Source organism: Arvicanthis niloticus, chromosome 20, assembly GCF_011762505.2.
Source record: "Arvicanthis niloticus isolate mArvNil1 chromosome 20, mArvNil1.pat.X, whole genome shotgun sequence".
NCBI classification, from domain to species: Eukaryota; Metazoa; Chordata; class Mammalia; order Rodentia; family Muridae; genus Arvicanthis; species Arvicanthis niloticus.
Genome location: NC_047677.1, coordinates 27,354,415 through 27,376,377, shown reverse-complemented (window position 1 = coordinate 27,376,377; position 21,963 = coordinate 27,354,415). Strand labels below are relative to the sequence as shown.

At 52.7% G+C, this 21,963-nt stretch overlaps 1 protein-coding gene across 1 annotated transcript in view; it reads left to right on the top strand.

Annotated features, from left to right (window-relative positions):
• Positions 1-21,963, top strand: part of Col13a1 (collagen type XIII alpha 1 chain) — an 82,420-nt gene that overhangs the window by 32,931 nt on the left and 27,526 nt on the right. Inside the window, exons 13-24 of the mRNA XM_076917092.1 lie at positions 489-596; positions 2,125-2,151; positions 3,124-3,159; positions 11,610-11,654; positions 13,141-13,173; positions 13,889-13,915; positions 16,646-16,690; positions 17,648-17,734; positions 18,516-18,569; positions 20,223-20,267; positions 20,549-20,617; positions 21,681-21,704. Coding sequence (XP_076773207.1) covers positions 489-596; positions 2,125-2,151; positions 3,124-3,159; positions 11,610-11,654; positions 13,141-13,173; positions 13,889-13,915; positions 16,646-16,690; positions 17,648-17,734; positions 18,516-18,569; positions 20,223-20,267; positions 20,549-20,617; positions 21,681-21,704 — 600 coding nt within the window. The remainder of the gene's footprint in view (positions 1-488; positions 597-2,124; positions 2,152-3,123; positions 3,160-11,609; positions 11,655-13,140; positions 13,174-13,888; positions 13,916-16,645; positions 16,691-17,647; positions 17,735-18,515; positions 18,570-20,222; positions 20,268-20,548; positions 20,618-21,680; positions 21,705-21,963) is intronic.

The window sequence follows — 21,963 nt, the reverse complement described above, 5'->3', positions numbered from 1 at the left end:
CCCTGAAATAGATAATCAAAACCAGCAAACTCTGAGACAGGAAACAGGGACCCTGTGCTTCTGGGAGGCCCGGGGCTGAGGCGGATGATGGACTTGCTACATTAAGAGAGAGATAGAGGCAGGGTGCAGACCACCTGGGCTGAGCTCTGGCATCAGGCCAGGAACGGGGCTTGGGTGCAGGCTAGGGGTTGTCTCTCACTCACTGTCTCTGCCACTGCTGCCAGGGTCCCTGTCCTGGTGACCATGTGCCCTAGAAGGCCCACAGCTCAGTAACTCCGTGCCTTGATCCTCTTCCTGCTGCCATTAGCCGCTGCATGCATTCACCGTCAGTCACCGCAGCAGCAACATCCGATCACCGCCCCACCGCCTTCCGAGGCCTCAGCAGATGCATGGCACGGGGGCCGGGGGCGGCGGAGGGGGGGGCCACGGGGACAATGTGACTGCTGCTCCCAGATCTCCTCTCTAACGCATGTTTTCTCTAACTTCAGGGGGAACAAAGCCAGGCTGGCATCCAAGGCCCTCCAGGACCACCGGGTCCCCCAGGACCAAGTGGTCCTCTAGGACACCCAGGACTGCCAGGGCCTATAGGGCCACCTGTAAGTATCCCTCTCTCTCTTCTTCAAGATTTGCTCCCTAGAAATCTCCAGAACCCTCTAAATCTTGAATAGCAACCCAATGACAGACACATTTTGTCAAGGACCTGAACATGAGTACCCTATGCAAGAAGCTATCCATAGCACAGACTCTACTCACCTGTTGGCCCTCCCAACTCTACCAGCACACCTGCAGGGATATGTCAGTCATGGCCTCTAGGAGACAGTCTAATAAGCTACCATGTCACTGCAGAGTACTTGGGAGAAGTCTCAAGGGACTCTGGCAACTGTTCCTGGCCCTGGCATAGGAAAACGGGAGTCAAGGCAGTGAATTCTGAAAAGGTTTCAGGGGTGTGGCCTCTGATGACTGTGTCTATCAAGGTAAATGCAGGATCCATGCTACTGTGCCCAGTCAGTGGGGTCCTGCATCCTGGGTCCTGAGGATTGGCAGCCATGCTGGGGATGGGTGCCATAGACACCCCCTTCCAGTGACAGAGCAATCCCCAAGTCCCTCATCTGTAAACTGTGGTCAAGACCATGTCCTCTGCAGCTATAACAGCACAGAAAGAGTGTGCGTAGAAATAGTATGTCTGACAATCTCTCAAGTTCACGCCCAGGTCCCTGAGATGCTCTGACCTTTAGCCATTGTGAGGGGTCCCTGTGACCTGGACCACACACACCTCTACCCACCATAATCTCTGACTCGGCCTGGAGGGTTGCACTGTAGTGACAGCCTGTGTTGCTCAGAACTGGCTATGCTTAGTCCCCAAAAGGCTTATTTACAGAATTCTCCCTCCTAAGGAAAAGGTTAGTCTTGCCTCTATCAGTTGGGAGATGGGAAAGCAGAAGAACTCAAAGGAAATCAATGTAGAAAACCAAGCAAAACCAAGCTTTCAAAGTGCCAACTACTACCCTCCAACCCAGTACTTGGCTCTTACTCTCTGCATGGCAGTTAGCCGGACTTTTGTTCCTATTTTTGTTTGTTTCTTCGTAGTCTGTTTATAAAATGGACCCACAGTGTTTTTTACACCAGTTAAAACAGACTAGACCTAAGCCTCATGGTTTTCTCCAGCCCATTTTTACTGCCCAGACCTCCGCCCAAGACCGCAGGATCCAACTACCCCTGGCCTCTCCCTTGGTGCCCACACCAGCTTACCATGGCCAGCTGCTGTGGTAACCTCCAAGGAGAGGGGGCCAGCAGGCTCTTCTTCAGGGGTTCGGGGCCTTGCTGGGCAAGGTCAGCTTTCCAGCAAGGGTCTTCAATTAGGAGGTACGTGGTGGGTAAAGCCACGTTGCCAGCCCTAGGCCACTGTCCTACTTTCCAGGGGGTGAGCACAGCAGAGTTGCCCACAGTACCCACAGGTTCCGATCAGAGATGTTAGCCTGTTGTCCCCACGTGCCCTCCCTAGGTTTCAGTTACTCTCCAGGACATCCTGGAGCTATGGGGGAGGGGCTCTCTGCTCCAGCTTCCACTGTGAACATGGCTAATCTCAGCTAACCTCACCCACTCACTTGCTTTGTACTTCCACAGGGTTTACCTGGCCCTCCTGGACCAAAGGTAAGTGCTTCCCTGGGTGGGGATGGAAGTGTTCCCGGGGTGTCAGCTGAGGGGGAGCTCAGAGGGACTGAAGCAGAGCGATGGATTAAAAGTGGTCCATTTTTAAAACACCACCTCCTCTTATGAACTGTTTTGGTCCTAGTGACAACTTTTTCTCAGTTGCATTAGGTGTTCAGGCTAACCAAGCTCTGTGGTTGTTGGCATAGGAAGTACAACCATATGGAGATGTAGTGGTTGAGTGTTTGCCTAGGCCCTGGGTTTCAATCCCCAGTGATTCATAAAGTGTGACAGCTTATACCCTGTACCCAGAAAGTAGGGGCAAGAGGAACAGAAGTTCAAGGTTACTTGTAACTACATAACAAGCTAGAGGGCCAGTCTGGGCTACAGGAGACCCTGTCTTTAGTGGTGAAAATTTTTTTAAAAAAAGGAAAGCAGAAAGCACAATCTTGCCAGCCTGGGAGTTTGTGTTCTAGCTGAAAACACAAGGCAGACAGATGCCATGACATGGTCACAGTGTCTCAAAGCTGTCAACTATAGGAAAAAAAAAACCACCAAAACCTCCAAAGTGATCACTTGTAAAATTTTGCCTGGAAGCCGATGATGACAAAGACATCCTCACTTTGAAGTCAGAAACCCTGGGGACCAAAGGACATAAAGCACTGGTGGTGGCTGCCACTTTATAGATGTGAAGGCAGAGCCCTGAGGAGTGGCCACAGAGAAGACTGTTTGCTAGAACCCAAACTGGATGTCCTGGGTCTCTAACAAACTGATCCCTCCCCTCACCCTTCAGCCATCAGAACAGTATCCAGGCCCTTGGCTGGCACTGAGATCTGTCCCTGCAGAAGCTGGGTTTAGGGGCCCTCCAGAGAACAGGGGTGTCAAGGGGAGGCAGAAGGTGGTGTTACATAGCAAAGAGCACCAGCTGGTCTGGCAGGGAAAACCATTTGGCTTTTCTTCCTCCCCACCCCCCAGGGAGACCCAGGGATCCAGGGCTATCATGGCCGCAAGGTAAGCAAGAGGGGCAGGAGGGGACACTACTTCTTCCTTGGGGAACTGAGGAGGGGCCTCATTACAGGGGTGCACACAGGCCAGGGCTGGGTGGAAAGCAGTGCATGTTCACACATGTGCCAGCCATGCAAGCCTCAGTGTTTATAAAGCTGTCTGAATACTCAGGAACAAATGGGAATTGATGGGACAGGGCTTCAGCAGATTGGTGGCCCAACCCAACCTTAAGTAAAAAAAAAAAAGTTCTCTCTTATTGATCTGGATGGCTGTGTCTGGTATCTGGACCGGGTGAGCCAGAATATTGGGCTCCCTCTAACACAAGGTCCATGCTGAACCTCGGGGGGGGGGGGGATATAGACAAACCTAGTTCTGCTCTTGGACAGTTCTCAGGCCAGACAGACAAGTAGTCCTGTACAGATTGCCTTACCCGGCAAAACAAAACAAGTAACTGTTAAGTGCTACCACTACAAAGCATGCTGAAAGCAGGGTGGAAAGATAGACCCCAACTGGCAAGAGTTGGAGACGATTACTGGGGAGAAAACAGCCAAGAGCTCAACCATGTGAGTGGGCATGTGTATCAGCTAGCTAGTACTGTGTAACAAAGTATCCCAAATTGGCTGGCTTATGTTCCTGTGGATTGGTTGGTAGCCTGGTGTTCTGCAGTTCCATCTGGGTTCAGAGGAGTAGCATCTTATCATATGATAGCTAGGAGGCCAGAGATAGCCTATTCAGTCCTGTGGCTGATGCTGGCTGGTGGCTTCCCCTCTCCTGGTGCCTTTCAGCTTCCAGGAGGCTGGATGGGCTTCCCCATGGCAAGGTAGGCCCAGGTCAGCCTTCGAGGTGGGCAGGTTTAAACATAAGAGCACCCTTCCAGTGTCCTCACCTACAGCAATTCCTAAGAACCCTCTGCTCAAATGGGTCACACAGCCAAGTTACCTGCATGGGAAGAGACCTGGTTCTGACTGCTTGACTGGAGGGGAAGAAAAGCTTTGTGGACATTTTCTGTCAGTCTCTGTGGTCCTTTAGCAACTCTAGGAGGAAATGGCATCCTAGACAAGGAAACCATTTGAGCCAAGACCGGGAAGCAGTTACTACAATAGCCATGAGAGGGTAGTACTTTCGACGGCAGCAGTGCTTACTGAGTGCCAGCCGTGGGCCAAGCACTGTCCTGTAACACAACCTGAACTGTTTCCAATCCTATAACCCCTGGGGCTGCTGAAATTTGCTTCCGCCTAGCAAATGGGGAAACTGAGGCTCACCAAAGTCTCAGCTACGAGAAGTCAGAACAAGAATTCAAGTCAGGCCTGGGTCAGTCTCATGGTACCAGTGTTACATGGATCCCAGTCACTGGCTGGGAAGCTCCAGAATCTTCCAGAATGGGAAGTTCAGCAGGAAGGAAAGGTCTGGGCGGGGGCAGGGGTCTCAGAAAGAGATTCACTCAGCCAGGAGTACACACCTCACTCTCTGGGGTCTGGTGGCTGCCATTGCTGTGTGTTTTATGGGTGCCTGGTGGGGGAAGCGGTGAGACATGAGAGATCTTTAATTAGTTCTGCATAAACTGAGAAGCTTGCGCTGTGTCAGGAAGTGGAAATTATAGCCCCCGAGGTTGCTTCCATTCTCTCACCCGGACTCACAAAATTTATTGCCTCCTGATGCAGCAGCACGGTTTTCCCATTAGTAGTCAGATTGGCTTTCATGCTGTGAAGGGGAGGAGACCCTGGCAGAGGAGTCCCTGGGGTCATGGTGATGCCCTTGGCTGGGACTGTGTTGTGACGGTGGCGTCTGCCTCCGCTGCAAACGAGAAGTCCAGTACCTCAAAAACAGTTCAGGGCACTGTTGTCCCGAAGCTGGAGAGGGCCCAGCTGTGGGGTAGGGTGTCCTGATACTGGATCCCTGTGCCACGGTCATCTTCCATGTAAGAAGGTGATAGCAAGGTTCATTCGATCCAGGCATCCCTGAATTTGCAGTACCACTGAGGGAGGGGTGGCTCCTGGGGAGAAGGAGGTGGTAGGCTCAGGCACAGTACTCGCCTGACAGGAAAACAGGACTGTGCTGCTCTCCATGGTGTCCCTCCAGAAAGAGCTCCATCAGTGACTTCCTAAGGCCAGTGCCAGAGAGAGAGACAGAGAGACAGAGAGACAGAGAGAGAGAGAGAGAGAGAGTGCCATAGCACCAGAGGCCTGGAGCTACTGGCCTAGGCCAGTCTACAGGAGTTGAGGTTACAATACCTTCTTGCTCAGGGAAGCCATGGCTTCCTGGGTATAGACTGACCACTCGCACCCCCTGGAGGCCTTTTCGAGCTTTGTGAGGTGTAGTGCTTTGGCACCTCAGGCCCCATCTTTTCATCCTATGTCTAGGACAGCAGAGCCTCCTCAACTGTAGGACTCAGGGGCAGCTCGCTCAGCCCATCCCTTCCACTGAGCCTTGTATCCCTCCTCTCTTTGCTAGACCACACCTCTCTGCTCTTCTCCAGAAGTATCTTCTCATAGTTTCTGATAGTAACAGCCATAGCTGCCCCTTCGACCTCTCTGGGCCTTCACCCCTCCCAGCCACCTCCCTGGTAGCCTCAGTACCCCACATCTGTGCCTGTCCTTCTCTTCTGGTGCCCTCGTCCTATCACCTCAGTGCACCCTAGCTCACTAGCAGATAGGTCCCCTGCAAGGAGACAGACGGGTGCTTCCTTCACAGTCCTGACGTCAGACACTTGTCACTCGTATACCCAAAGTCAAGCACAGCCATGCTTCATGTCTTAGTCTAGCCAGCGCACAATGGCACCCGTCTCGCTCCATCCTTACCACAGCCGGGGCAGAGAGACCTTTATCGCCTGGGTGTTAGCGCTTAACCTAAAGTTGCATAGATGGTGTTAGCCATGCTGGAATCAGAAGGGAGGTCTCACCAGCCTGTCCAAAAGTGCCTTCTCTCTCTGTTGCTTCTCTAGGAGAGGAAGGCTGAATGCCATCCCTGCCCCATTTGTACCCATCAGTCCTCCCTCTCTCTCTTTCCCTCCTCCCACTCTGTGCTTAGTGAAGGCGCAAGGAAGAGAAGTTAATTTGGAGGAGGAATGGATATAAGTGCCAAAAGATGTTCCCCTCCCCCCTGGTGGTGGGGAGGGAGACAACCAGTGATGGTCACGCTGAGCTGAGACAGCTATGCAGCCTCCCCATTGTGGTCACAGTAAAAGGGGGGGGGGGCGTCCTTAATGTAGCAGGTGGACCTGCCATGTGAGCTCCTCTTGCTCTGTCTCCCAGGCGTGGCACATGAAGTGGAGTTTAATTTCTCAGCCTATAAAGTACAAGAAGGAGACACTCCCACCAACACCCCCACTAGCTGCATCTGGTGTCCACTTAGCCAGGCCTGCTGCTCTACTGGCTACTTGAGATCAAAGCCCAGGGTGGTTAGCACCCTTGGGCATCCTGAACCCCTGCCTAGGGGCCAACCCTCCTGCCTAGACTTTCCATGTATTTGTATCCTGGTGTGCTACCACCTGCTTGACCCAGATTTTACAGCGAGCATCTACCTAGCACAATGCAAAACAATGTCTCAAACACCACACATCACAACCTCGGGGCTCCTTCAGACCACTGTGGGTCACACACCCGATGGAGTACTAACTCTGGTTAGTACTGTGTCTGGTGCACCCCATATTATCTGCGAGGTTTTTGTTGTTGATGTTGTTTTGGTTTTTTTGTAGAGGACCACAGCCTAGGTTGTGAAGGAGGCAGAGTTCTGTGGAATGAGGAGCAATGTTGTCATGAACCTCCTGCATGCCAGGACAGAGTACCAGACACTGTCTGCCTCCCTTTCTGAGCCTAGGCTTACCTTAAGTCTATTTGGTAGTTGAGGGTGACTTCGAACATCTGTTCCTTCTGACTTCCCAAGTGCTGGCATCATAGCAGTGCACCCCCACACCCAGGTTATGTGGTGCTAGGGATTGAACCTAGCATTGTATCGTCTCCTGTTCAAGTCCCCCTCAGAAAGATTTTGTGGGGGGAGTGGCATCTCTAGCAAAGTTTGTCTCCTCCTAGCCTAGAGCTGAAAGGGGGTGACACCTGCTCTGTCTGACTCCAAAGCCTTAGTCTGAATGACTTTGCTACCTGTGTGTTAGTGTGTCTCCAAGGGAAGAACTTAGTATTCCGAAAGGCTTCCTCTTCTTTCTTCGCTGGAAAGAAATGAAGTTGTTGTTGAGATGTTCTCTTTGTGGAAAGAAAGATCACGGCTGGATTCAGACCTTGCAGGTCAGAGGATATAGGTACATGGGTACCTCATTTATGTGAACTGAGAGCATGCTTTTGCCCAGTGAAATGGGCCTCAATAGTTGAGCTGGCGCTTGCTTCTACAACAACCTATCTCGGACCTCAACTATTCCTGTCAAATCCCTGTGGCCCCGGGCCCACAGAGGGTCCAAGTGACCTGTGGCATTCCCAAGCAGCAGAGGGCACACAGCATTTTCTGTCAATGTTAGGAAGTCTCATCGAGGACATTCAGACTCCTGAAAAGGATACAGATAAAAACAGGGAGACATGAGCTCCAGATCTGTGGCCTCAAGGGGACTGGCCTCACCCCAGCCCCCACTCCATGACCTCTGGGCTCTGTTCTGCCCTCCATAGACCACAGACTAATGAGAACTGACTTCTCCTTTGGGACTGAGTACATATCAACAGATCTCAAATTTCGATTACAAGCCAGCCGCCCTTCCAAAGCCCCAAGCCTTCAATGGGGCACCGGACCCAGGAATTCCCTGGATCACTTCCTGCCAGCCTTAATTACCGGAGACCTAGGATTTCCAGGGTTCCGGTCCTTGCTTCTGGGCAGGGAAGCAGGAACTCAACCACCTTTTTCCAGGAAGGACAGACCAAGAACTCTTGCCTGGAACAAAATGTTGTGTCTCCTACCCTAGTCCCTCCAGCTTTTCCAACCCAGACCTCTCAGTCATTCAGCCAGGCAATTCCCCCCACCCCCACCCCCACCCCCATACACACACACAGAGAACAAAGATGGTGTTTCACTGACCCCTTGTAGTAAAGCCCTGGCTTCAAGTTAGGAAAACCCATTCATCTCCACAGCCTGCAGGGCCCTTTCCTTGGCTGCGGAGCTGACACTGAAGCCCCACCCCTACTCCTTCCAGACAGACCTCTTGCCAAGTCCCCGTGCAGCTTGTTCAACGAACAGTAAATCACCAATTAGGAAGCCACACCCTCCAGCCAAGCTTGTACTATCCTGTCATCTCTAGAAAGAATGGGTCCTCCCACTAAGAAACTTCAAAGGACAGGGGACCTGTTGATACTGGGGGTAGGGACACATGAAGGGGCTCTAGAAGCTGGGGCAGTCCTTCAAGGTCATTTAGTGCAGCCCCTTCCACCCATTTGTCTCCTGAGCCACAGTGACAGCGGTGTCCTTCCCCCCCACCCCTCCCCACCACCACCTGAGGCTTCTGTTCATTGTTTCCTGTCACTTGTGTTAAAGAGCCAGTATCCCCCTTCAAGGGTGGCTGACTGAAAGCCACATCCTTTGCCATCATATGCTGGACAGAGAGGCTATGACCCCTTTGGGACACTTGGAGTACCCACTTGCCCAGCCACAAGATGGTCCAGAGGAGTTGTGGAAAGCCCCTCTAGGATCCCCACTGGGAAGGCAGAGGCAGACAGGAATCACAGCCATTCTGATCGGCTTGGATAGCTGAGATCCGAGCCACAAAGCCAAGGGTGGTACCCAGCCAGCAGGGCTAAGCTGAGCACAGTTCCACCTGCGCCTTTGGAACTGAAAACCTGGAGAGGGCCATAGACGAGAAGGCCCCAGATCACACAGAGGCACGCCACAGCCTCGGTGTGGCGTTCTCCTTCACCCATGGCCACGCCAGCCCGAGAGAATGTCTTGTGTCCCGAAGGGTGCCTCACCCCCGTCCAGGAAGCAGTGCTCTCTGGCCTATCCAGAGGTCAGACAGGGGCAAGCCCCTAGGCTGGAGCTGAGTAGTGAGGCTAATGAGAGCGGAGAGAGCCCTGGTGTGGGGTCAGCCAGGCGCCCCTGCTTCCTGCCCAGCAAAAGGGCAGGAGGGCAGCAAGTCCCGAGACCAAGATCAAGTGAGGGGGGTGGGGGCAGAGATAAGGGAGCTCAGGCGCCCTACAGAGGACTCCTCCTGGTGTGTGTTTCACCTAAAGCTAAGACTCCCTACAGAGATACAGAGAGCTCTTTTTCTGGAACTATGGACAGAGCATCGCCTCTCCAGTTCTGGCTAATCTGCCTCCCAAGAGCCATGCAGGCAGCCAGGGCATGGCTGTGGGGGTGGGGGGTGGGGGGTGGGGGGGGTTGCAGGAGAATAGATCTAGGCTCAGCTCACTGTACTGCACCAACTCAGAGAGGGAAACAGTCACGCTGACGCCTAGCCCAGCTCCACACAAGGGAGACAGGAGGGAGTTCAGAGACCTTGCAGAAAGCTAAGGAACCACCACCAACAAAAACCAGGAGAGAGAGACAAACCGAAGCCTCTGAGCTGCCAGGACCTTCCAAGGTAACTTCCTTCCAACATCCCTCTGCACACACCAGGGGACTCTGTCTGGGGACTTCTAGCTGGGTCAGCGTGGTGGAGTCCAGTGGACTGTTATCAGGGGACCTGCTCTTCTCGAGATACTTGCCACCTAGGATGCTGACGTGACTTTAGGACCACTGCGGCCAAGATGGTAAAGTTCAGAGTAGGTCCTCCTGCACCCTCTGCTGGCCACAGAGCAGACCTGCCTGTGCTGGCTGGACCCCTCAGGCACCCTGAGCAGGCCAGGGTGGAAGAGGATTTACTTGGTGTCTGGACATAACGATTGGGGCCTTGTGTAGAACTCAAGTGCTTGGCTCTAGGAAGGCGAGCATGTTGTAATGTCTGTCACAGACGGGCGTGAGCATGTGTACAGATGCCGAGTGCAAAGTGGCTGAGGCAGGAGGATCCTGATCCTGTCTGGGCTACAAAGTGAGCTCACGGGTGAGCCTGCAGTGCTTGGTGAGAAGCCTGTCTCAGAATTAAAAGTAAAGGCATCTCATGAAGTTCAAGAGTTCAACAATTGCCTAGCATGCATGAAAGCCCTGGGTTGGATCACTAGGGGTTCAGGATACAAAGTGGTCCCTGCTGGGTGGGAGACCCAGCACCGGGACATGGGGACAGTAAATCGTCTCATGGAGGTATAAATATGGCTTTGCACTAAGGAAGTGGCAGAGAGCCATGCGGAAGTGGCTAGCGTGTTTAAGAACACGGCGGTTTGTCTGCACGTGGGACCTAGGATGGAGGCAGACTTCAGAGCCCAGCATCCCCGAGTCTTTTATCTATGGGCAGCGAAGACTGTGAAGTCGGGAGCCTCATTATCTCACTGCTGTGCTGGGAGACTAGACATGGAGACTGCAGTGAGGAGGCCGAGCATAGAGGAAGAGGGTGGGAGTCACTCCAGCCTTTGTCTGGAGAAGGGACGGCAAAGTAGTCTTCTGAGATAGCAGGGAAGAGTCTGGGCATACGGAGCATACAGGTCAGGTGGGAGTCAGTGAATCTGGGCTCTGGATTACCGCCTGCAACATCATCGGCTGAGACAAGCGACTGCAGGCTGGCAGGACACTGCTGCATCTTTATACTGGGGTACTGTGTGGGGTTCAGTGCATGAGGCAAGACAATTGGAGTCTAGCCTTGACTCACATTCTCTTTGCCCCCTTTTGTCTACTGTGACAAGCGATGGTATGACTGCCTTCCCTGTGCCCCTTCCTCCTGTAGATCTAGGATTGCAGGGGAGAGGAAGACATTGAACGTTAAGATGGACAGAGTTGAGAGGCACAGTCCTGCCCACAAATCCCAGAAAAGCCAGTATGCTTCTGTGTCTGGCCAGGCAGGATCAGAAAGAAAAACAAACAACTCACAAGCCCAGGGAGCTTGGGAAAAGGAGGCCCCTGAATAAAAGTAGAGAGAAGCTCATGTCTGGCCCAAGTCACTAAGTGCCACGTTAGCAAACCTAACTAAAAATGGGGGTAAAATGGGGCACAGGTGGGAGGAGAGGCCCATAGTAGCAGGTAGGTAGTCACATGGCTGTTCTTGCCACAGCCTGACTCAAGGCCCAGCATGGTGGAGGTAGGAGGGTTAGTTCAAGGTCCTCCTTAGTGGCATACGTAGTTCAAGGCTAGCCCCCTGACTAGGTTCTAACACCACTGGTGCATGCATACGTGTGCATGTGTGCATGCTTGTGTGTGTGCGCGTGTGTGTGTGCTTGCTATTTTAAACCCTCCAACCCCATCTCTTTGTCTCTCTTCCTTTCTGCTCTACACCTGTGACCTAGGACTTCCTGCAAGATGATGTCACGGAAGTGAGGGGAACGGCCCATGTCACCGCTGCTATGACAGGGTCCTCAGAACTCACAGGGGGCTTAATGCTCAAGCCCAGGCCCTAACTCTGAGTCTGGTCCTTTCCTCATGGTTTCTCTTGTTTCATTTTCCAGGGAGAGCGGGGCATGCCGGGAATGCCAGGCAAGCACGGAGCCAAGGTACCCATGCCTCCCCTGTGCCTAGTCCTCTCCCCAACCTGGGAATCTTCGTTCCTTCCTGGGTCTCTCCCTTCTCACAGCCTGTAGGAAACATGGGACACACACTTCCTCCTTCAACCCTCCCCTTCCTGTATCTGTCTGTCCTTCCTGACATGAGCAGTCGGGGTAGTGTGATGTGACTCCCATCGCATCCTGGCCTTTCTGGATCATAAAATCCTTCTCGGCCATCAGCTCTTCGTGTGATCCTGAAACCAAAGAAAATTCGAGAACCCTATGAGTCCCCTCTAGGGCTTTTCTAAGTGATGCTTTGAGCAACATTTTTACCTCAAAGTATTCGGTCTTGAAGTAGGGGGGTGGGGTGGGAATGAATTTCATACACCAGATAATAGAGGTACACACATGTAATCCTGGCACTTGGGAGGTGGAGGTAGAAGGATCAGGAGTTCAAGGCCATCCTGGAATATATACCCAGTTCAAGGCTAGTCTGTGCTACAGGAGATCCCATCTAAAAAAGGGGGGTGGGGGTGGCTCAGCAAAGAGCTTACCGTGCAACAGTGCAAGTGTGAGGACCTGAGTTCGAATCCCCAGCATCCACATAAATGAGATGGCGTGTGCTTATAATCCCAGCACTGGAAAGAAGAAACAGGAGGCTCCTGTGGGCTTGCTGTCAAGCCTGTGTAGACAATCAGTGAGTCCTGAGATCAGTGAAAGACCCTGACTCAAAAGATAAGGTAGAAAGCAATGGAGGGTGGACCTGACCTTGACCTCTGGATTCCACATGTGTAGACATGGTTATAGACCCCTACCAACACATGTGCATGCACACATATACCACATACAAGAAGAGAAGGGGTGGGGTTTACTCCCAGTTCATGAGGGCAGGTCTAGAGAGCTGCCTAGGCATAACCCCACCTACCCACAGGGGTGCACTCTGCTTTGCTGAAACCAACCCCTTCATACGGGGTTGTCTGCTAGTCCCCTTTCACTGTCTTACAGTTTTATTGCTGTGAAGAGACCCCTTGACCACGGCAGCTCTTATAAAGGAAAACATTTCATTGGGATTGGCCTAGAGGCTCAGAGGTTCAGTCCATTATCATCATGGCGGGAAGCATGGTAGCATGCAGGCAGACATGGTGCTGGAGGAAGAACTAAAAGTTCTATATCTTGATTTGAAGCCAGCCAGGAGACTTGTCTTCTACAGGCAGCCAGGAAGAGGGTCTGGATTACACTGGCTAGAATTGTCCGCACAAGCACATGCGTGCATGCGTGCTTGTATGAGTGAGACCTCAAAGCCCCGCCTCCACCACAGTGACAAGGCCACACCTCCTAATAGTGTCACTCAGTTTGTCTCATTCTCCCACACTCTGGGGAGTTGCCAGCTCTCAGTCAGCAGAAATGAGTGGACCTTAAAGCCAGGCAGAGCTGGGCTGGCTCAGCCAGATTCCTCTGACCTCAGAGACCTTCATGCCTTTCTTTTCTCTACCAGGGGGTTCCTGGGATTGCCGTGGCTGGGATGAAGGTAGGTAAACCCTGTCACTGTGTCATGGGCAGGATAAGAGGGTGTCAGGAGACCACAAAGCAGGGACCCGGGCTCAGCAGCACTGTAGCTGGATCTTGTTTCAGCCAGGTCTCCAGACTCCACTCAGAGTCTCCCTAGTCTGCCACTGAGAGAAGCCAGCTCTTTCCCAGACTCCAGAATGAGCTGCCATGGACTTCCAAAAACTCTGAAAAGCCAACATCCTTTCCTTGAACACCTAACCAGGACACAGGGTACCCCGGCAGGACAGATGCCCAATGTTGATCTTTGCAGCAGCTCTGCTCACTGGGAGCACCACCCCTGAAGTGCTCTGAACCTTCCCATCCTTCTAGGACAATGTTTCTCAACCTGTGAGTTGTGACCCCCTTTGGAGGGGAGTTAAACAACCCTTTCACAGGGGTCCGCCCAGAAAACACAGATACTTACATTACGATTACACTAGCAAACTTGCAGTTATGAAGTAGTAGCAAAACGAATTCTCCGGTCGGGGAGTCGGCACAGCACGGAGAACTGTATTAAAGGGCTGCGGCACTAGGAAGGTTGAGAACCATTGGTCTAGGGGGAGAAATGAGACCCTCAGGAGCCTCTGTCCTGGGGTTTCCCCTAAGCAGAGGATGTGTCCCTCTTGGAAAGCAGATGGCCCTTGTTCCTGCTTTGTCTCTCTCTGTTCTTCATTGCTGTCTTCTTTCCCACACAGGGTGAGCCAGGGACACCAGGAGCCAAGGTACTGGTGGAAAGGGAACCCTGTGGTGGCCATAGAGAAATAAGATTGGCTGGGGGTGAGACTGACAGGGATCACCATTTTGCTTCTGTTCCCCCCTGGGGTCAGATGTGCATGTGTGCACGCATGTGCGTGCATGCATACGTCCATGTATGTTGGGGGAGCTGGCTGAGTCCTTTCATCAGGAGCACACTGCAAAGACTTGCCTCCTTCCTGGTGCTGCCCCTATGGATGGCAGCTGTGAGAGATGGGAGGGGACAGGCACGACACTGTCCCCTGCTCTTCCAAGTGTCTCTTCTTATCTACAACAGTAAAGGATGCAGTATGACAGAAATGTCAAACAAACTTGAAAAACATTTCCATGGAGCCAGGCCAGGTAGCACAGGCCTAGCATCTTGCCTACTTAGAGGTCCAAGGCAAGAAAGTGGCAAATCAGGTCAAGCCTGTTGGACTTAGCGTGATCTTTTTCTCCAAGGAAATGGTGTAAAAGGGGCAAAGATAGAGCTCAGTGGTAGTACTTACCTCGCCCACAGGAGGCCTTAAGTTCAATCTCCGGTACACAGATTTATTTGATGTGAGCCTTGGAGAGTGGGGAAGGGGAATTGGCTACATGTGCACTGGGAAACCCTTAAGATCCGATATAGTAACATCTGTATATTTACCTGAATGCCTCTGTTTCAAAGGAGCCTGAGAACAGCTGTCTGGGAACTCTGACCTCTGATTGACCCTCATCCTCCCTGCCCTGTCTGTCTATCAGTGACTTTCTCCTCTTATCTCTAAGAGAGAGGCCAGGGCTCGAGGTGTGCTGGGAAAGAAAAACAGAGGAGAGGACAGGTCGCCTCAAGGGACACTGGTCCCCGGGGCTCTACCATGTAGCTACTGTGCTGAATATGCATGTTGTGAAAGAAAGGAATATGGCATGGACCAGCAAACCTGGGGACACCCCCCCCCCAGAAGTCTTTGGCTCTCAATGAAAAGCCAGGGGACAAGGATCCTACCTCAGCATCTTTGTTACCAAGCATCCCTGTAGATGGGACCTGTATCTTTTGCTCTTTTGCTGTTGCTACTGGGGATGCCTTGCTAAAGCCCACTCCAGGTGCAGCCATTTTCCCCATCCTGACTCTACTTACCAGGCTCCTGCCTGGCTCCCTCTGCCTCTTTACCTGTCTCCATGGCCATGTTACCAGGCAGCCTATACCCAAGGGCAAGCGGCAGGGACATGACACCTAGAGCCACCATGGTATCGTTCATGGCTCCAGATGGAAAGACCATTGATATTGTGGCCATAGAACCCCCAGATCATTTTCTTGTATGTAGGAATGGCATTCCCACGCTCAGCACTGTGGAGGCAAGGGTTCTAACAGCAGCCCGAATCAGACTCCCTGCTGGTGGGGTGCACTATCCACTGCTGTGGACTGAACTGCCCCCTCCCAACTTCATATGCTAAAGCCCAGAGCCCCAAGGGGCCTGCCTTAGAGGGTAGGGCTTTTAGGCGATAACGGAGGTTAAGTGAGGTCACATGGGGGAAGACCCATGTCTGACGGTGTTAGTGGCTTCATCAGCAGAAGATAGTGTTCCTCTTTGACAAGTGAGAGCCCTGACAGAAGGCAGCCGTCTACAAACCAGGAAAGCCCTTCACTTCTCCCTGGCACAGTCACCCAGATGGCAGACTGGCACTGTAAGAGACTGGACCTCTGTTGTCTCAGCCACCCAGGTGTGGTACTTGGTTACAACACCCGTGCCAACCCATGCACACAACTGTGGAGGCAAAGGGGGGACTGTGCCCTAATAGGACGACTATGGGAGACCTCCGTGAGACTGGCTGTGCCATTAGTTCAGTAAGGGCCCGTCTACTGCCACCTGGCTCATGTGGCAGGCCAGCTCCAGCTGTGAAGGGAAGCTTGGGTTCATCCAACCCTTCCGGGACTCAGTGATTCATGCCTTAGGGACCAATAGCTGAGTTCCTCAGTATTGGACAGAGCTGGGGCAGGGAGCGCTGCACCAGCGAGCCACAGAACAGTAAGACTTGCATCCTCTCTCAGCCCCAGAGGCCAGAAGCCCAAAGGCGGGGAAGGAGGGGAGCACAGTCTGAGGGCTTTGGCTTCTCGAGTGGTTTATGACCATCATCATGTTCCCTTGGCTTGCAGAAGCCTCACCTCATCTGCTTCACATAGCCTCTGTGTGTCTGAGTCTGTGTGTCCGCCTGCTGCCGGTCTCCAGACTTCCCTGCCCTATAATGTCCTGGGAACACTGAGTTCTGTCTACTCCAGCATGATCGATTTCATATTTGATCTTAACTGATCATCAATGACCCTGTTTCAAAAAAACAAAAAAAAAAAGGAAAAAGGTCATTTTTCTGACGTACTAGAAGTTAGGACTTCAACACCAAACTTTGCTGGAACACAATTTGACCCATGCAAATTTCTCAGAAAGGATGTTCGGGTGGGTGGGTTCTGTCCAAAGGCAGGAAGAGGTGGACAAAAGAGACAATGCACAATGCAGGGGGCCAGATGTGAATAGCAGAGTGGATTCAAGGGGGAGTTCCCAAGCTCTGGCTTTCCATACTGTTCTTTCTGTCCCCACCCCCAACCCCAGGAAAGCAGGACTCAGCTGTGGACTGTGGCCAGTGTTTCTTCTCCATCCAGGGGAGCCATGTGCTAAGAGGGTAGGGGTGCTGCCTCCCAGATGTCCTGATGAGGTTGTTCTTAACCCTGTTCTCCCCGTTCCCTGCAGGGTGAGAAGGGCACTGCAGGCTCCCCTGGCCCCCTGGGGCAGAAGGTAAGCAGATACACGTTTTCAGTGGTGGATGGTGGGCTCTCGGATGTCCTGGACCGACTGAGGTCGGCTTCCCACAAGAAGGGCCCATGAGTGCACCGATTTGTAGAATTCAGTAGCTAGGACCTGGCTTGGATTTCTTCATGCAGCTTCTGAAAGCCTACCACCTGGAGCTCTGAAAGTCAGCTCATTTAAAGCCATTTAATTTTTTTTTAAAATTGTACATTTATAAGGGTGTGTGTTACTATATATGCTCCTGTGCCTGGTCCACATGTGTGCATGATATGTGGAGGCTGGAGGTTGACCTTGGTTACCATTCCTCAAAGGGTTGCCTACCTTGTTTTGAGACAATGTTTCTCTATCAGTTGATAAACTAAGCTGGTTGGCTAGTGAGCCTCAGGATCTGCCTGCCTCTGCCTCCCCAGCCCTGGGATTATAAATGCGTGGTACCACACCCGGCTTTTTAGTCCAGTGGGGGATGGGCAGCAGGTGCTGGGAATCTGAATTCTCATCCTTGAGCTTGTGGGCCAAGCACTTTACTAAGTTATATCTGATGAGGTCCCTCTATGTTATCATTAACAGTTAAGTAATTTTTTTTTAAAGGCTGGAGGTCCAGTTATGTCTGGGGAGAGTTACAGAAAAGGTATTCCTAGGAGAGCCAAGGCCAGAGGCAGTGAGCATTCAGGACTGAAGGGACAGGCAGAGCTTGCTGTCACAGGGCATATTTTCTTCCCACCCAGGAGTGCTCACTCCTTGAGACCCCTGTCTCAGTCACCCATATTATGTTGGTCCCACAGCAGGGCTGACCCAGAAACCCCCCAGCTTCTTAGTGGCCTTTCTGTGGTCAGCCTGGCCTCAGGACTGCATCCTGCCTGTTACTCTTCTTCCTTGGATGGGGGTCAATCAACCAGCTCACCCAGTTTGGGGAGCCAGTGATAGAATTCTACTTTCTATCCCCAGGGAGAAAAAGGTGATGCCGGCAATGCCATTGGAGGAGGCAGGGGGGAGCCTGGCCCCCCGGGGCTCCCTGGGCCCCCTGGGCCAAAGGTGAGTTTTTGCTGGTATCTGTATCAAGAGAGATATGGAGCCTCAAAGAGGCACAGACAGATAGCACCAGAAGACCAAGGGGCTAAGTGTGTTTCTGCCTTCCCAGCATCCTAGAGAAACAGCTCCAGCCTAACCCAGCAGGGGCTGCCGAGTTGCCAGAGACAACCACAGCAGTACTCCACCACTCAAGCTGTCCCCTGGGCCTGGGGTCTTAGGTCATGAGGTTGTCACAGCTTGGGTCTCAATGGGGACTTAAGAGATTCCTGGCCACCATGGAAAGGAGAGTTAGAAGGCTGTGTCCACAAACTGGTCCACCTTCCAGGACCACTAAGGGATCCTTACCAGGTTGACCTTTACCTTCATTCTTCTCTCCACACATCCTATCCTAGACTCCTGGGGACTCTCTTCCCCCAGTTCCCAGGGCCTGTGTCCCCTTCTGGTGCCCAGGCAGGCAGGAAGGACCTGGTATAAGTGTCTTGCCGATGAGATTCCTGGCCACCATGGAAAGGAGAGTTAGAAGGCTGTGTCCACAAACTGGTCCACCTTCCAGGACCACTAAGGGATCCTTACCAGGTTGACCTTTACCTTCATTCTTCTCTCCACACATCCTATCCTAGACTCCTGGGGACTCTCTTCCCCCAGTTCCCAGGGCCTGTGTCCCCTTCTGGTGCCCAGGCAGGCAGGAAGGACCTGGTATAAGTGTCTTGCCGATGAACTCCTGGCTCTCTAGCAGCTGACCAGGCTGCTCTGTGTGCCTTCACCTCATCTCTCTTCTTCCTAGGGAGAAGCTGGTGTCGATGGCCAGGCTGGGCCCCCAGGACAGCAAGGAGACAAGGTAGGATGTCCCACAGTCAGGAGCTACAGGATGATGGTGACCTTGGGTGTTTAAACACAGCTCAGAAAGCCAACCATCCCTAGTCTGACAGGACCCCAGTGCTGACCCCAAGCTAGCTAGCTACACCTCCTACATTCAGAGACAGCGGGCACAAAAAGCCTGTCTGGAGACTGGGACATTTAGCTGAGGGAGGAGTCTAAACTCTGGCTTCTAGTAGCTTCCCACACCACAGATCCAGACAGAGAACTCCCTTCTGTCCCTGCCTCCAACACAGGCACATGATAACCAAACTCCTGAGGTGGAAGGGACACAGGGCGGATCCTCGGAGAGACAGTGGCAGGGCCATCTGAGTCGGGGCTGACATAGCATTCAGATTCCCTTCAGCTTTGACTAGGTGTGTGAGCCGGGGTTCTCTAGATTCACAGAACTTATGGATATCTACATACGAAAGGAGATTATTGAAAGAACAGTCTGTAGTCCACCTAACCCAACAATGGTCAGCTGTGAAGGGGAAGTCCAAGAATCTAGTAGTTGCTCAGCCCACAAGGCTGGGTGTTTCAGCTGGTCTTCTGTGTAAGCTGGGATCCTGAAGAAGTAGGTTCCAACAGATGTGCTGGCAAGTCAGTGCAAGCAGGCAGAGACGGAGGAAGCTTCCTTCTCCCATGCTCTTATGTCGGCCTCCAGCAGACGGTATGGCCCGGATAAGAGGTGTGTGCCACATGCCTCGACCTAAGCTGTTCTTTAGTTAGAACTTGCTCTGTGCCAGGCTGGCCTTGAACTCAGAGATCTGCTTCCCTCTCTCTCCTGGGATTAAGGCATGTACCACCACGCCTGGGCCTAAGCTTTTCGAGGTCATATGCCTCAAGATCTAGATTAAAAGCCCGTGTCTTCCAGCCTCAAGATGTCCTCTCCATTTCTGGAGTGTAGTTCATTCCAGATACAGTCAAGGTGGCTCTGGGAATAGCCTTCACAATGTGGTGTTTTGTCTACAGAATTCACATTATCCCAGAAAACTGAGATGTGTGGTTTGTACTTCAATTGATAACGCCACTATCCCACCTACTCCATGTTACCTGGTCCTGTTTCCATAGGAACAACCTCCAGCCCCTGGCCCACCCTCTAGCTGCTCCCTCCTGACACCCCTGGCCTCTGGGTTGCACCCTGTGCTCCCTTCTGTCTCAGGGACAGTGGTCCCTGAAAGGACCACATGGGCTCCCTGTGGCCATCACTGAACAGGGGGCAGTGAGCCCTGTTGGCGGTACAGAACAGGAATCAGATGAAGCAAGGGCTAGGTCCCTACTACCAAGAATGAGACTGGTTTGGGGAACTGGGAAAAGGTGGCCAAGGGGACAGACAGGAGTCACCAACAACTAACACAGCAGAAAAGAAGGGACATCATTAAGTGTAAAAATGAGTAGAAAGGACCCCAAGGATCTCAAACTCAGAGGAAGGAGAGCGAGGGCAGGTGTTAGGGATGTTTCTGGAAGGGAGAGGAACTGGCACCGAAACCAGCAGGGAAGCTTCTGTTCTGGTGGCTTGAGCCAAGATGAGCTCCTTGGCCTCTCTGTGGCCCTTAGGGTGTAGATCCCCGAGGACATTGGGTGTTCTTGCATCCGGTCTTACCAACCCATTTCACTGTTATCAATGCAACAGGGACAGCCAGGAGCAGCTGGGGAACAGGGACCCGCTGGCCCCAAGGTATGTTCATCTCTCACCTGGAGTTGTAGCATGAAGGGGCTTGACTCTGAGCTCTTAGAGGGGTGGGAAGGGAAGGGTGGGCTGAACCCTAGGAGGGATGTCTGCATGGCCATGGTGATTGGACTCTGCCATCTCTGGGCCTGGCTAGTCCCGTTCGGTCTGCAAAGCCTTGAGCATCCTGACAGACAGCCCTAGATGCTCTATGCTACTCTGGGTTCCGGCTTCAGGCCCTCAGGCACCTCCTGTCCCAGGCTCTGGCTGAGACTTTCTCTGCTTTCTAGGGTTCCAAGGGTGAACCCGGCAAGGGAGAGTTGGTGGATTATAATGGCAGCATCAACGAGGCGCTTCAGGTGAGTGGGCTCTACTCTGGAGGCTGGGGATCTGCAGGTTCTGCTGGGCCTCAGCCTGTACCTTTGCCGATGCCATTTCCAGTTAAACTTCCAGATAAGGAGTATCCCCTTGCTTTCTATTAGCCTCTGTGGAGCCTCCAGGCAAATGGTCCCATTATTTGGCATCATGTGGCTCGATGTCTTGTCCCATCTGGTTAATACACAGGGGGTTGGGGGGGAAGGCTCTAACTAAGCCAGGTGCCACTGGGAGTACCCTGATTTTCACAAAGTGCCACTTATCAAGGCTCTGGGGACACACCACTCCAGGGCACCCCCCCTTCACCTGGTAGGGGCTGCCTCCCTGAAAGGTGTCAACTTTTTGTCATATTCTCCAGTCTCAAGACCGTGAGCCCTCATCTTTTAAACAGGTGACTCGACCTTGGGCACAAGTCATTGCTGGACCGTGGTGGTAGTAAGTGGAGAGGCCACCCCATGTTCTAAAGGATTTTTCTAGCACATCTCTGACCTCTAGACTGGCAGCACCCCGTTCTTGGTGAGGCCTGCCAGGCAGTTCCAGAATTCCCCTCAAGGGCAAAACCACACTGGATTGGGAGTCGCTCCTTCAAACCATCCAAGTTTGTGAGGCTGTGTAGTGTGGGGGTCTCTGTTAGAGCCAAGGGGTCATCTGCCTGCTGAGCTTTAAGGGCACAATTTGCCAGCCGCCTTCTCCGGGTTCTGGGAGAAGAAGAAAAAAAAAGGGGAAGCCCCCTCAGTGCCGAGGAAGAGAAGGGGTGCTATGTCCTTCTCGCCTGTGGCTAAGAGGTCACACCCTACAGTAAGCAGGCCTAGGCTGACAAGAGTAGCCTGGAACAGCATCAGGCTTTGGAGAGACCTCATCCAGGTGTCCTCCATCCAGTTAGCAAACCTTTGGTCGGTGTGGGAGTGACATAGAGCTGAGAGCCACAGAGCGCATCTGGGAGGGTCTTCCTCCACACCGCCCCTCCAGAGGGACAGCACTGCAGAGGGGACCTGGCAGCTGGAGACCGTCACTCTCCAGCTAATTGTATTGTATTGTTGTTTTCAGGAGATCAGGACACTGGCCTTGATGGTAAGTCACCCTCCTCCCTGGTTTCCCTCAGGCACTGGGTGTGGAGAGCACAGTCTAGAGTTCTGACCTCTGGAAGGCCTGTGTTAAGCTCCTGAGCCATCATGCCAGGCAGAGTGGGGTCTAAGCCAGAGTAGGGGCAGGAGCTGCATGTCCCTGTATCGGGGCTATCAGTGGTGACAGCCCATCTACCAAGGATCACTGGAGCACAACATGAACTCTGGGTTGTATTTACAGAATCTCCAGAGGCACAGCCAGCCCG